At 39.8% G+C, this 15917-nt stretch overlaps 3 protein-coding genes across 4 annotated transcripts in view; 1 reads left to right on the top strand and 2 right to left on the bottom strand.

Moving 5' to 3' along the window:
* On the bottom strand, positions 1-7375 carry LOC115691186 (zinc finger CCCH domain-containing protein 5). Its single transcript, XM_030617762.2, has 9 exons — positions 6869-7375; positions 6366-6524; positions 6101-6238; positions 5847-6005; positions 3533-3625; positions 3168-3284; positions 2798-2872; positions 2449-2672; positions 1-1272 (listed from the first exon to the last, which is right to left on the bottom strand). The coding sequence occupies exons 1-9, from the start codon at positions 7310-7312 to the stop codon at positions 669-671; spliced, it is 2013 nt and encodes a 670-aa protein (XP_030473622.2). The 5' UTR covers positions 7313-7375; the 3' UTR covers positions 1-668.
* LOC115691185 (dynamin-2A-like) overlaps positions 1192-15917 on the bottom strand; it is a 27468-nt gene continuing 12742 nt past the window's right edge. The window contains exon 19 of the mRNA XM_056307430.1: positions 1192-2242. The gene's annotated coding sequence lies outside the window, so the exon portion shown is untranslated. The remainder of the gene's footprint in view (positions 2243-15917) is intronic.
* LOC115691187 (uncharacterized) lies at positions 8307-15672 on the top strand. 2 transcript variants are annotated; one of them, XM_030617763.2, is made up of 12 exons: positions 8307-8454; positions 8852-9001; positions 9130-9312; positions 9884-9966; positions 10134-10332; positions 10677-10798; positions 11854-11920; positions 12772-12822; positions 13237-13289; positions 13439-13649; positions 14358-14528; positions 15253-15672. In XM_030617763.2, the coding sequence occupies exons 1-12, from the start codon at positions 8377-8379 to the stop codon at positions 15310-15312; spliced, it is 1428 nt and encodes a 475-aa protein (XP_030473623.2). In that variant the 5' UTR covers positions 8307-8376; the 3' UTR covers positions 15313-15672. The 2 variants fall into 2 exon arrangements, with proteins under 2 accessions (XP_030473623.2, XP_056163406.1); XM_056307431.1 differs by lacking the exon at positions 8307-8454 and adding an exon at positions 8465-8753.

Here is a 15917-nt window from a genome sequence, read left to right on the forward strand (position 1 = left end):
TACTCACAAGGGGCAAATGAAAATTAGTCCTAAACTCAGTGGAGCTATGTACATTTTGTTCATGCCTTACAGTCTGAAAACAGAGAACAACCATGGCCTTAAAAAGGAGTTTCATACAGGACTCTCAAGAGTAATCTCGATAAGCTCTCACTAGCACTTTTTTTTATCCAGATGCCATGAAGTGAACCTTCAAGTCAGCTTCTTTATATAGACAAGTAGTGCGACCAGCAAGACTGGAACACTTGCACCAAAAGTTATGGACAATGCAAGGCTCGCTCCGACTCTTTGACTGCTGTACTTTCATGGGGCCTTTTCAGCAAAAGGTCCTGCAGGTGGGACGCTGTTCCCAAGAATCTGTACTTTGGTCGGGACTATGTGAGCGTTTCCCCATGGCTTGATCAACTTCTGTCCCTTGATCTCCTTCATTGACCAGTCTCCACACAAAATTTCTCGAGATTATTCACACGGCAAGATTGTTGTCAACAGGTTTTTATTTCTAGGGAGTGTGCCTCTTCTCAGAAGATGATTGCAGAGAAAATCTTTGACCGATTTCTTAGAGATCATGGTAATCTAAATCACCATCACAACCTTCAGCCACTGCAGCACATCTACTTTGCCTGCCTACCGCTCTGAGACCTCTCCGAATCCCATTCTGAATCCTCCAGTCTCTATTTTTCTGGATCCCAACGGTCCCACATATCATAGGACAATGAATCATTATCGCTGGATCCAGATCTTTTGTTGTGTTTCGAGCCTCCATGCTTGCTGTAACCATCATGTCCGTCCCTGCTAGAACGGTGTAAAGGGAAATCAGTGTCGTGGGTTCTTTCTGATCTGTCCTCATGCTTTGTTGTCTTGTGCCTTATAGTATGTCTTCTTGAACGGGCACGATGTGCTTCCTTATCCTCATCCATGTCTGATTTACTCCAGTCAGATTCAACACTATACCTTGTCCTCTTGATGTCCCCATTTTTATCTGGAGAAACTGAATCATTCCCATCTCTTGAGCTTTTCCTCGCATTGCCATGCCACCTTTCCTCATCTGTGTCAACGGCTAGTCGATGACCATCCTCATCTCGAGGAGTTCTTCTACGGCTGCGATGACGGTTCTTGAGGTTCATCTTTTCGTTCTTGTCATCAAACTTCATCTGCTCTTCATCACGCTCTTGATGCGTTGCATTTCGAATGCCATTTTTCTCATTATGGCTCTCTTTGGATCTTCCTGAACTCAAGTAATCCTTTTCCCTTGATCTAGATCTCCTTGTGTGACCCCTACCAACGATAAGGAAAATCAGATGGAGATGCAACTTTATAGACAATAGATGCCATAAAGTCAAAAAATGAAAAAACCACCAACTATTCATCACAAGATGAAGATAAGAAATCGCAGCCAGATTGACTACTAAACCGAAGCTAGCTAGCACAAGGAACAATATGGGTCCATTAATTTCAATCATAATAATAAAGGACATCACATCTGTTTTTATATCACATCTGTTTTGAAGCCCTTCCCCAAATACTTCGTATATGATTATCAGTTTTAACCTTGATGTATCTTCATACGAAGCTTTGGCAGCTTTACAAAAAGTATGTACAATCAATTTAATTTCTTAAGCAGCTGTGAATTAAAAAAGAAAATTCCTAAGATGTCAATAGATATCTGACAACTAGACAACATGGAATTGGTTGGAGAAAAAGTACACGTGTCCCAGATTCCTAATAATAGTGGACACGGAGTGACAAATGACATTTTGTTGGATTTCAGTTGCTCAAATATATTTGTTTCACTAAACAGCTGAATTACTATAACTCTGTAATGAACATCTGTTATACCACTGAGGTGTTGAGATTGCTCTTGTTTGCCTGAACTACCAAATTCAAGTCGTCCTCCTGCACTGACTCGTGTCTCAATTTCTTAAATCCTAAAGGTTTAATGACCAATAGTGTCTATAACATGTAGTATTGCAAAACCATGGAAATCTCAGCTATCATACTCGTGTGCTAGCCTTTATCTAAAAGGTTCGTCACTCACACAAATTATCAACACCCACGATTTGTGAGAATAATATGTGAACTCCACAAAAGAACTAAGGACCCCCTATTTTCCTCCGTCCATTATTAACTTATGAGGGATTTAGTGCAGGAATCGATACAGATTTACATGATCTGGAAATGTGCACACAAACATTTTATCAAAGGAATTGTAATTGCAGCAAGTTACAACCCTTGAGATTTTAGTATTCTTGTGACTTTGAGTATGGTTAAAAAGTGGCTTATTTAGAGTGAGAGAAATTTGAGGTGTTTGAGAGTCTACAGTCTAATTTTGTTGATGAAAATAATAGATGGTTAAAGGTTTTGATTTTTTATTTTTTGGGTTACTAAAAAACCACTTTTCTTAGTAAGGGCTTTTCCAAAGTATACTGCACATACAGCCAAGAGAAAACAAACCTCTTTGAATCAAAGCTGATGTTATTGCTAGAGTTTCTCCGTCGATCCACATTTACTGGTATTTTCACCTCCCCTTGATAGTTTTCCAGAGAATAACCAAATAAAGCAGTCATCTTACTGACCCAGTACTTAGGAGGTGATTTATCCCAGTCAGCCCACTCATAATCGCCACCCGGATTGCGGAAACAGTGAATGAAATTGCAAGCAGTTCCATGGGAACATGTCTGTCAAGTATCAAAGATAGGAACCTAATTAATAATTGGTAATTAATAATAATCATTGACATCCCAGAGAAAATACAATATATGGAAAAACACGACAGCAACAAAAAACCCAATAATTCCCATACCTTGAACCTTGACTTCATATAATCCCCACAGATGGCGACTTTCCACCTTGTAACATTGACAAATTCACATTTTACCTGTTCAAAAAAGAACATCCAACTCAATTAACCCCTACTCAAGAAAAATATGAAATGGTCAAGAGGATAGTCATGGGAACACGACAGCACATAGAGACTACTAAAGTTACTATTCACACCTACTGTAGAGACTACTAGAGCTTTCATCCAAAAGTCACAAACCAGAAATCCTTGCTAAATGTTAATATCACAATTAATTGCAGATTTGAAGGAATTCAGTACGGAACTGGAGCTTTTTCCCTTCCCTTCTCGCTTATTTACCATATTAATCACATCCGGCTAGGGAATGAAATACCTGTTTACCAGCAAAGAATCGGCCGTTAATAGAATTGTAAGCCAGCACAGCCGAATCCACGGACTTGTAATGTACATAAACATTTCCCCTCAAATGGAATGAACCATTTTTACAAACCTGAGATAAGAATTAGATTTGTGAATTTAAGATTGCATAGAAACATACACAACACCAAGATCCAGGCTTCCACAGGATGAATCTACAATTTGAAAAGCTTGAAAGAGAAATGCAGAAAAACCCACTGAAAAGCCAGAGTGAATATAATATAAGGATTGACTACCCTCAAAGTTCATAACCACCTTGATAAAAAGCCAATATCAAGACCTGCAAATCGGAAAAGTAACAGCTGTGAACGGGTTTATTACCTTAAAATTCACAATTTCTCCAAACTTCAAGAACTCTGTATGAACATCCTCATAAAACTCCTCAAATGAGCGTTCAACCTCTTCGTCTGTGTACTGAAAAGAGTAAAAATAGGTAATTATAAATTGGCTAGATCGTCCTTAGAGATACGTTAATGATATTAGAAGTAGTTGTAAGCCTCAAGGTCAACTAGAAGCGGATTGCCTATAATTGACAAACAGTGGAATACTCTGCTTGGATTTGCACTAATGAGCTAAATTGCAAGTCCTCAGTTTCCGATTCTCTAATACTTGAAAAAGATTTTGCAGGATTAGCAAGAGGTAGGATAAGGAAAACGTGGCCCTTAAGAGCCGTATTCCTGTCTATAGTATATTTCTCGGACTCGATGTTTAGTGGCTAATGATTGAATAACATTCTATGGGTATTAATAGGGTAACAAGAATAATCACTTCAAACAAAGCCTGGTAACTTGAGACACCCTAACTGCTCGGCATCTGGAAAACTCATGCTAGCATCTTGGCAACAAGAGTAATCACTTCAAACAAACCAGGTAACTTTACACCAAAGATTCATGTCTGGAAAACTCATGCCGGTATCGGTCATCTATTACAGAAAAGGTGAACCTGGGGTGGAAAATCATCAAAAGACGCAGAAGAGAAGTGATAATGATAGTTCTGGTCATGGGAAGCTCAAATATCACTTCCTCTTCGATGTATTGGAAAACTTACATCATGTAAATACAAGGGGAAAACTCTAAGCCTTTACAAGATGCCTGAACTTAATAAAGCCGTCCAATTTCATGCTAACAACTCTGGAATAGCTGGAGTAAATTGTGCGTTTAATAGTTCACACCTTGCCCCCTACTTGAAGCATCGATCGTCAGAATCATCCCAAAGTATTCCAAGAGATATGAAGGACGGGTTTAGGCATGTAGGATAAGAATGAAAACAGCAAGCGGCGGCTAAGTAGTCTGTTCACCAGACGTAGAAGGAAAATGAAGGATTAATGACGCATCTCTAAAACACATGACTCAACTTCACAGGCTTTTTCCATGCAAGTAATATCCTCGTGTTAGCGGCAAATCCATATCAGATGTATTCTTTTCAGGCATTACTCTCAGAAATCAGAAAAAGCACAAGCATTTACACAATTGGAGAAAGCCAATCCCTAGAGTGATGAAGAAGTATTCACACATTGTATACGACTTCTACAGAGGCTCTTCACAACGTGACTTTTAGACAGCTGTACTGGTATTTATCAGCTTCAAAAATTAAATAGAGAAAAATCGTCCAAGCAATCTAACACCAAATGCGTGAAGAACTAGAAAAAGCCAATGCCGGCATGACATTTGAAAACTAAGAAAAAATCAGCCATGCCGATATAAAAGATAAATCCTAAAAGTAAAAGGAGTAAGAAAAAGTAGGACAACCTAGTCAAGGTACATTAGTGTTAATTCATTATTTACATTCCATATTTTTCTCAAAAGACCAAAATAACCAATCAAAAGCCCGCTTCTTTCTTCCAACACACCTATCTCAAAGAACAGAACAAGTCAGAGCTGCAACACCATGCATTAGAAGGTATAGCTGTCTGCAAGCTCACACCTTAGCAGCAACAGCTCTTATCAGAAGAACAATTCCAGCATCCCATTGCATCCGCATAAAAACTACTGAGCGTTAAGGAGCAATGAAATAGAAAAACTTTCACTGAAACTAGATCACCGTGTACGCAAAAGACTACGAGAAAATTATAGCTAATCAATAAATTAAGTTTGAAAACAAGACAAGCCATGGTATTCACCAATTGAAACAAATGTTCCAACTATCAAAATTAATTCATTGCACCCGACCAGTTCACTAGTTGCCAAAGATGATTCAGACGGCATTGAGGCTGCAGTGTCAATCCTCTAATTGATATGTCGAAATATAGATTACTCTAGGTTGATAACAATTAACGGTGGAGCAATCCTTAAAAAATGATTTTACAGAAACCCAGAAAAAGAGAGAATCATTTTACTCTTGTTTTATTTCAGTCTCTTTAATGACACATTTTTGCTTCTTGAATTTAATATCATATTATCAGAAATTGCGTTAAAATATGTATCTGACAATGATAAAAAAAAATGCATCGAAGTGCAGCTACAATGACACAATGATATTAAATTCAAGAAGCAAGAACGTGTCATGAAAGAGACTGAAATAAAACAAGAGATAGGAGAGAGTACTAGCTAGGTAAGTGTAGATAGAGGGCCTTTCAATTTGCTAACTATAAGAATTCTCAGGATACATGAACCGGATGAAGGCATCATTAACCGACCTCAAGCCCCTCATCTTGCTCCCATGCAAGGCCAGGACCATTATACATGTTCTTAATTAGCAGTGTGCACGATTTATCAGGATAGAAGTGGACTCTGCTGCATCGCTGACCAAACCGACAAGCTCCAGTCTTGAGATGGAAAGGACAATGGGCTTTATCCTGCCACAAGCGAAAAATAGAAGATGAAAAGCAAAAATGTCAACAAATTAGTCCAGAAAAACATAACTAGACATATGACCATCATAATAAGCTACCTGCTCAGTCCCAAAATTAGGCACTTGAAGAGCAACACTATCTAACACCTGTTGAGCTGATAAAGTGGATGCATTCTTGTGGTCTAAATATGCTTCAGACTGTGGAGGGAGAGGATTCGAGGTCGGCCTATCAGCATCCTGGCAGCCGAAATACAGACCTCAACTTCAAAATCCAAACCGAAAGCAACACAAGGAGCAAGGAAAGCTAGGAAGCAATGCATGCCAAGTTTCTAACACATAAAACAGGTACTAGCTTCTGTGTTACCTCTTTCAACCTCTGCAGGTCCGAGCCCTTCTTCAGAACCCTGATGGTTTTCTTCTTTACTATTATTTCATTCCCTTGCCAGATGATCTCTGCAGGCCCTTCTTCTTCCACATATTCCCAATCATCACCGTCGTCCCGGTTATGCTCCTCGTCCTCAACCTGTCAATTGACCATATACAAAAGAATGCCACTCTTATATTCTGTACTTAATCATACTCAAAATCAACAAAAACACAGACTAGCGCCTACGATTGCTCTGCAAACTTATCAGAACCCAACATCCACACACCGTGACAGGGAGGTGCGAAAGGCAAAACAAGAACATCAAACAGCTGAACGATAGTCTCACGTTACAATGAAGTTCAGAGCATCAAACGGTTGAAGGTAGCACGCATTCACAAGACACCTCAGGAAATAATCACCGAAAATCACGAACTCAACAAGCACGCACGAACACACAAAAAACCCCCCCACAAAGAAAAACCACGAAAATCCGAACGAACCTGCTGCCTCCGCGACTCCTCCAGGGCCCTCGCGCGCTCCGCTTCCTGCTCCTCCTCCTCCTCCTCCTCCTGCTTCCTCTTCCTCTCCATCGCCTCGATCCAGGCCCTCTCCCTCTCCTCGAACTCCTTCCTCTCCCTCTCCCTCCTCTCCTCCTCTTCCTTCTCCATCAGCTCCACCCTCCTCCGCTCCTCCGGGTCGTTCAGCCTCGCCTCCTCCTCCTCCCGCTCCTTCGCCGCGGCCTCCATCCTCAGCTGCTTCCTCTTCATCTTCTTCGCCGCCTTCCTCTTGTCCTTCCTGCTCATGGGCCCCGAGCCTTCCATGGCTGGCTGTCTCCGCTCGTCGCAAGCCGCCGTCGTATCTCCTCCTCCACCGCCGCCGCCGCCGCCGCCTCCATCGTCTTTGTCTTCTTCGGAGATCGGCTCCGCCACGCGAATTCCGTCCATTCCCCGCGCAGGAACACCTCCGCTGCAACGACTTCGACGGTCGAGGGGCAAACGTAGGGCGCGTGCAACTATCATGCGAGGTTTTTTCATGAAAATCCACGAATACATAACGAATTTATATAATCAATACACATTTGAATTATAGAAAAAAAAAATTTAAAAAGCATATGTATGTTCTTTTGGACAAAAAAGCATTAGTATTTGAAAATTAACAATATGTGAAGAAGGACTGGAATTAAATTTAAAATTTATAGCTTTTTTGGGTGCGTATAAAAAAAGATAGAGAATATCTATTCCAAAGTAACGGAGATCGGAGAGAATCGTAGTGTAATGATTAGTAATGACTAAATAAAATAGACGAAGCGGGTAATTACTAAGTTTGGAATATTATGTCTTTCGCGAGCTGAGATCATTTATCGGTTATTTAACAGTTTAAAAAAAATTATAATTTTCTCCTAGTCTATCTCAACATAATTATTCCTTCTCTTCTCTATCTTATTTTCTCTCGACCTGAAAGAGAATCTGCATAATATAACCAACATTTTTCGATCTATAGTATAATATTCAAATGGTAAAAATCAACATTGCCCCTTAATCACTTATATAATTAGAGTTCATTTTAGATATGAGATTGTAACGGTAAATTCGGAATGGACGTGATAATTTCGAGAGTTTGCTTTTGCATATGGTATAATTCGATAAAATAGAAGGTAGATATAATTGTCCGCATTAACATTTTAACTTTTAAGAACGCCTTATTCCGATAAAATTAAAACTTTTCAATATGAATAAAAAATTTTCAAATCATGTACTTTCCCTTTGGACCGAACATTATAGAACATAAAATATGTGATTTCCGAGGGATTTATTTGATTCGCACGAAAATCAACGGCCGCGATCGATTTGGTGGTGGGACCCAAAAATGCTGGGACAGCCCAGCATATGGTATGGGAAGCTGCCACGTGGCACGCCCGTTGATCTCTTTAGCTCTGGCTCCTTCGGAAAAGGAGCGAGCGAGAGGGAGAGCGAGAGAGTGCGGTGGTCGGCGACGGTGGTGGAAGAGGATGGCCGTGGCAGCGAGCCTCTGCAGCCGCAACCCCTCTCCCTTCCTCGGCCGCTTCCCTCCTCGTCACCCTCTCCCCGTCAGTCTCTCTCTCTCTCTCTCTCTCTCTCTCTCTCTAGGGAGGCGATTCTTGGTTTCTCGAGCTTCGGCTCTGCTAAGTTTTGAGCTGATACTCTGCTTTTTTCTTGCGGTCTTCATGTTGTTTTCGCTGTTAGAAGCTGTCTTCTGTCACCCTTTTGGCTGCCTGAATGAATCCGAATGGTTTTGCATCGAGAGGATGCTTCGTTTTCTTGCGTTCCGCGCGCCTGCTTCTTGAATTTTCACCACGACTTCTCATTTCTCCTTCTTCTCCTGCGTCTGCTTTGGTCTTTTGATGAAGTGGGTTCTCTGCCTGCGGCATATGCTTATTGCGTTTTTGAATTGAGGAGGGTCGGTTGGTAATTGGGAAATGGGCATGCTCTCTCCTTCTCGTGCAGGGGAAGACCCAATCCGGACTGTGTGCTGGGAGGTCATTCCGGGCCTCCGGGATTCGTGCACTGTTCTGGAGGTCCAAGAAGTCTTTGGAGCCTCGAGAAACTGTTGATCTTTCACTCGGTGACTATACTTTGGCAGCACCAGGCGCCGAGGTATGTTCTGCTATGGTCATGAGATGTGGCGGCAATCGTCATATCGACACATTCACGGTAGTTCTGTTTCCGAGATATAGTAAATGAATAGGTTTGTCTAATTCCCTTCTGCTGATTCTGTCGTGCAGGATGTGTCGATGACAAAGCCGAGACCTATGCAGATATCGCTCTCGGTTGTGTCTTCCATCTCTGAGGTTTCGTCAAATGATTGGGATGCGTGTGCTCTTGATGCTACTGGCCCTGAGAAATATAACCCGTTTCTTTCGCATGGGTTTCTTTCGAGTTTGGAGGAGTCCAACTCTGCTGTGAAGGTGAGACTTTGCCTTCTGTTCTAAGGGCTCGAAATTGTTGTTCATCAACATAATTGTTAAGTTCATAATTTCTACTGCTTTTTTTTTCTCTTGAGGAAAGGATTGGATTATTGGCATTTCCTTCTATGGCAAAGAATGGGACTCAAGGCTTCATTGATAATGCAGTCCTCCTTGGTTCCTGCATGCATAAGCTTTCACTGATAAATTGGTTGCACACTGCTTCTGGGGTGTCCCTGATGCTTTTACGCCTAACAGTTTATCGGCCAACATGTTCTGTCTTGAGAGAGATGACTCTCCTCAGGATGCTTTGACAGACAGCAAAAAAGAAGTTCCTTTTACTTCTGGTATATGCTGCAAAATATCTTTTTGAACAAAGAGGGACTGTTAAGTTTTGTAGGTTTTGATGCCTTCCTAGTGAAGTTTTGTTTTTAAAGGATTGGCACCCTCTCAGTACCCTTGGAATTTGGTTTCTCTCCCTATTGTTCCTAGACAGAGTTCTTTGTGTATTAGTATGCTACTAAGCTGAATAGCTTCTCCTGAATACTCCGTTGATTTATTTAAATGCTTATAGGAAACAGGATGGATGCCGCGGCATATTGTTGCAAAGGATGAATCTGGGACTGTTATAGGCGTTGTTCCACTTTATCTTAAAAGGTTTTTCCTCTTCTCTGTTCTCAGAATTACATTTATTTTCGCTACAAACATCAAATAAATAGGTTCTTGTATGCTCCTCTTAAATAGGTATAAATTGGACAATTTTCAAAATCTTCAAGGAGCTTTTTGGCTGCGGTTACACTCTCATTTTACATGTTGATGTGCAGTCACTCCTATGGTGAATTTGTTTTCGACCATTCTTGGGCGGACGCTTACTACAGTTATGGTTCAAGATACTATCCAAAGTACCAGTGTTGTGTGCCTTTTACCCCTGTAACTGGTCCTCGGATTCTACTTCGCGATTCCTTATATAAGGATCAAGTTTTTGACATTGTAGTGGACGCCTTAAAGAATCTGGTTGCTAAGGTACGTGATAACAGATGTGTGATTGTCCATAGTGAATATGATGTTGCATCCATGTAATGGCCAAACTTTTATTGCACTTTCCCTTCGTCATTTGGCTTTCTTTGCACTCCATCAAATATTTGGACCTTTTCCCTTGGCTGGAATTGCACTTGAGTTAAAAAGTTTTTGGGGCTCATCTCTATATGTATGGTCCTGTGGAAAACAAGAAATAACGTAGTTATTTGCCAAACAAGTGGGGAAGTTGTGGCTAGCTGTGGCTTACTTAAAGGTGGAAATTCCTGAACTGTCAATCTGATGTTTCAATTTGCTGTAGTTCTGAATTTGCTGTATATCCTTGACGACAGTCCCAGGTTTCGTCAATTCACATCACATTTTCTTCTGAGAATGAATGGCACTACCTCAAGGAAAAGGGTTTTCTACAGAGGATAGGAATGCAGTACCATTGGAGAAATCGAAACTATACATGGTGAGTGGCAAAATGAGCACTGAAATTACAGTTAGGCCTGATGTTACTCCTGCTAATTACATTGACGTCGACTTTTGGTTTTTCCCTCATCACTTTCCCCTTCGGTAGTAAAACAATCCAGGAGACTCATCTTCATCTGAAGTGTATTAGTACATGCAGAAAGGGTTCTGAAGGGCTATTTTAAGATTTTAACAAAACCTTGGGAGCACTATATATCCTGTGTGATGCAATGAATATATTTGTAGACTATTATGACTGAGCTCCTGGAGGGCTCCAGCCAAAGCCATCTGAAGTAAAATTCATATAACATGGTGAAAACCTCCAGCAATGTGCTTACTTTCTTAATGGTCAAGATAAGTATTCAATTATATATTCTTTCGCAATAGGATTAGGGAAACAAAGACACATCTTTTGTCTATATTTATACAAGAAAACCACTAAACATACAAGTGCTGAAACATTAGACTCAATGCTAATGAAAATAGGCGTGTCTGTAATATTTCAAGTTTCTCAGTCAAATTAACTTTTTAAGAGTATCATTAATATAAAAGTGGCATGTAGCTTAAAATACTTCTTCAGAATTTGCAAAACCATCAGTTTAGAAAGTAGCACGGTCAAATCTCATCATAAGCCTGTATTAGTTTACTTAAGTACTTCGTAGCTTTCATACATCTTTGACCCCTTTCCTTGACTGTCAGTGAGGGTCAAAAGTGTTTGGGAGTTGAATGGAGTTATCTCCGTTTGATCTAGATAGCATGTCAAGGGGAGTCATTGCCCATAAATGCTTCACCAAAGTCATCTAGGTGAAATGCAACTTTCATTTAAAAGTATACTTGGATGTGATGCTGCTGTCAATTTTCTCCATTTGATATTGTGCGCAAATCAATTTCCTTTGCAATTTGTCCTACCAATTAGCATACGATTGCAGCATTACTTCTCTAAATGAGTTGTGTCTTAAATTTACTTGGAATGCCAACTTTTGATCTTTTTACGTTTCTTGTGTTTATCTTGCATGCAAAAGGTCCATGCTTCAAGTTTCACTGTCTGTGCCACAGCTTTGATGACTTTTTGATGGACATGAAGCAGAACAAAAGGAAAAATATACGTCAGGAGCGCAAGAAGGTTAGTTTCTCCAAATGCTATTATATTTGGCAATTTCTTTTATTTTGGGAAGATGCTTCCACCTAGAAATTCTGGTCAATCTTGCTCTTAGTTCTTTATTCCTTAAATACATGCTTGAAAATTGGATGAAAATTTAGTAAATTGTGTTGATATATATGCTTGTCACAGGGAAAATGAAGAAAGTAGTTATTATGGAACTACATATGTTACTGCAATCTTCACTAAAAGCTCATAGAAAATTTTACTAACACTGTCAGACTGATGCTTAATGGGGATTGCATTCCCAATTTCGGATATAATGCTGGCTGACCTTTTGCATTTGCTGAAACTCACTCTGCTGAAGTAAAGTGTTATACTGGAACTTAAGCTTCTAGGACAACTGGAAAACTGACTAATTGCTGAAGATGCTTCAAAGCAGTAAAATATGAACAGTTGAGTAACAAGTGGTCATTCTTTATTATGACATGAGTTATGGGAAGTATTACATAAACTGATCTTTTCTAATGCCTATCGCTGTTACGTTCTACAAATGTTTTGTGCAATATATCACTGGTTGTGTATCAACTGTATTTGTACCTATACTAATTAGGAAAAGAAAACACACATGAACTTTCATGTAGTATCAACTTCTTTTCGTGCCTGTTGGAATCAATTTTGTCAATAGCACAGACGGAAAATCATATTTCCCATTAACTTTTCAGAATATATTGCTGGCGTGCTATGGTATTTTATCAAAAAATCAGTTTGCGTTTGATCTGTTGCATCTTATAGTCTTATAGTGCCAGATGGGACATGTTTGCTTCGTTTTGGGCACACAAGCTTTTACTCATTGGATCGAACCCTTTCTGCAGATTTCTGCCCAAAACTTGACAATGAAACGGCTTCAAGGGAATGAAATAAAGGTAATGAGTACAAGTATCGTGGCAAAAGTGTCTCGGGAAAGATTTTAAGCCCATCCTGCCCAAATTATGTGAGGTTCAATAAGTTTCCATACTGCATATGTAACCTGGCCGGTTCAATTTGATATCAGTGTGAATAGAGACTAGTTAATTAACTAGTTAAGGGAAAGACTGGTTACTTAGTGTCTACAGAGAAGTATAAATAACTATACCATGTTGCAACTTGCAAGTACTCGTAGTAGTTTGAGTTCAGATGGTAGTAGTAACTTTTATGTCCGCTGTTTTGAGCTTTTAGATTAGTTGTTCTTAGGTGTGATCGTCCATATGTCACTCCTCTTCTGTTACACTTCCGAATTAGTACCTTCACTTTGTGAAACATGGAGGACTTGAGCTTCTTGGTTTTGATTGTGTGTGCAGGCCAAGCACTGGGATTCTTTCTATACGTTCTACAGGAACACCACCGATAACAAGTATGGGTCCAGTGACTGCTTTTTTCTTTCCTTTGCAAAAATTTAGTATTGTCGATTGTTTTGCCTGCTTCTTGTGTGTATTCAAAGACATTTTTATACGATATGAGAAAGCTTAAGTAGATTATGTCTTGTTGCTTACGTTTATTTAGGTGGGGCAGCCCTCATTTGACGAGAGAGTTTTTTCATAGCATGGGATCGAAAATGGGAGATCAAGTGTTATTGGTTGTAGCTGAAGAAGGGGATGAACTTGTTGCCGGAGCCCTTAATCTTATAGGTGGAGATACTGTATATGGACGTCTCTGGGGATGTCATCCCAGAGCCTATTATCCCAGCTTACATTTTGAAGCTTGTTATTACCAGGTTTGGGTCTATCTAACGTACACAATTGGAAAAACTCCTGGATGTGCGATATACACTCGTAATAGGAAGTTCTTTCTTGGTTGGATAATGCCCTATCTGAAAAAGTGAGATTCATTCATATTATTTTGGCAAGGATGAACTAATGGACATAAGTACATGATATGGATTTGCCAAATTTTCCCTAAGTTGGAATACTACAATGTGTAAATATGAGATGCACAAGGACTAGGTCTTCAATTTCCGATCATGAAGAAAATATCGGACATTCGGTTTTTATTCTTTGAAGAATTGAGGACCTGTTTCGTTGTAGATCAAACGCAGCGTTAGGCGTTGATCATACGTGGGTCTATGTGACAGATACGGCAGCATTGGGCAACTGTCATTGTCCATGCCTACTACCATGATTGATTATCTTCTTCTGCTCCGAATGAGGACTTTCTGCAAGAGTGCTGCTGTAAAGGCATGGCCGTATCTGGAAATGTCATTCCAGAAGCTGACAAAGTTTTTCTCTACATTGTAATAGTCGTTACATGCTAATAAAAAATTTCCCATGGAATTTGCGGAGGAGTTACCAAAACAAAAGAAGAGAAAAAAGGAAGTTAGGTTAAAACACATTTGCTATGGCAGGATAAATAATTCTTGTGATATGGAAGTATGCACTTATTGTGTTTGGGACAATATGGTAATTTCCTTTTATTTACGTCGCAGGCAATAGAAGCTGCTATAGAGCTTAATTTGAAAACAGTGGAGGCAGGGGCTCAGGGTGAGCACAAAATTCAGCGAGGTTATATGCCTGTACCAACTTATAGCTGCCACTACCTTTTGGATGAAGATTTCAGCAAGGCCATCGACGAATTTGTAGTGCGTGAGGCAACACAGGTATATATTACTACTGAAGAGTTTTCGATCTAGAACAATTCAGTTATCAATTGCACTATCATTGCGTCGCGATTAATATTCGATCTTCTCGTGTGCTGCATTTCGCAAGAAGGTTTTTTCAATTCCAATGTTTCTTGTGTTGGTTCTGGTGAACTGTCTGCATCATAGATGATTGTCACAGTTAATGCCGAGCACTTGCCTTCTTATTTTCTTCATCTGTTCCACTTTACTTCATTCTTTAATGCATTTTAGCAAAGTTGATATAAAAGGAAGTCCATGTGACATTCACCATATTACATTTCTGAAAGGAAGGTCCCAGCAGTGAAGTTGGACACTATGTTCTAGAACCTCGGTTTGCTTTTTAAAGCTCCGTTTGCTTCGCTGAAAATGAATAATTTGAAAAACATTCCTTAAAATGATCGCTCATATCGCTTACAAAATTGAATGAACGAAAAACGTTTTCATCTTTCACAAAAATGTTCAGACATAAATTGTTGTTCGATAATGAAAACATTTTCCGTTAGTTAATTATTCCGAGCGATACAAGCGATCATTTTTAGGAAAATATTTTTCAAATCATTCATTTTTCGTTAAACAAACAGAGCCTAAGATGAACCCTTAATTTGATTACACCTTGGTCCCTTTAGTGAAAGCAGAGCAACATTAAACCACGCTTGATCCGTAATCTCCTGTCAGCTTAATCATAACATTTCCTTATCTGCAGGTCAAACTCGTGATGAAGATGATCCAGGATTCTGGACCCTTTAAAGAAGGCATAGAGTAGAAACACGCGGTCGAAAGTCCCACGTAAGGTTGTTGTGGTATGTACATGTCTACAAGGATCTCTCACTTCGTGAACGCTTGAAATCGTTTCCAGACACCGAGCAAAGAGCAGAGTGACAATGCAAGGAGATTCGTATGAATTAAGCTTCTTCCTTTCTACAAACATTGGATCAATAGAAGAGCCAGTTTTCTTCTTCAGCTATTTCCCATCTATTATTCCTTGTGTACAGATCAGTTAGTTGACCATTTCATTCCGGTAAAGTGTCTATGTAAAAACAGTTTCTGGCTTTTGTTGATGATTGCAGCCGTAGGTGCTACTTCCCTTTAATTGATGTCGCTGCTCGGTGCTGTTGCTATCGAACATACCGCGGAAGCAAAATGCATTCTGTTTCCCAAAAAGTGGGGTGGGAAATGATAACACGTCTTGTGTATATATAATCTTGCTGTTTTCCCGATAAAACAAGAGACGAAAGTCGATTGGAGAAACCGGTAAAAGGTACGATAGCAATTACTGGCCCAGGCTTCTCGATATGATTACATCAAGGCACGATAAACATTACATCCTTATCAAAATTTTAGTTGAGGGAAAGATGTGAAAAGCAACAT

The sequence above is a fragment of the Syzygium oleosum genome, unplaced genomic scaffold (genome assembly GCF_021117445.2).
Source record: "Syzygium oleosum isolate NSW1041296 unplaced genomic scaffold, Sole_v2.1 Sole_v2.53, whole genome shotgun sequence".
Taxonomy (NCBI): Eukaryota; Viridiplantae; Streptophyta; class Magnoliopsida; order Myrtales; family Myrtaceae; genus Syzygium; species Syzygium oleosum.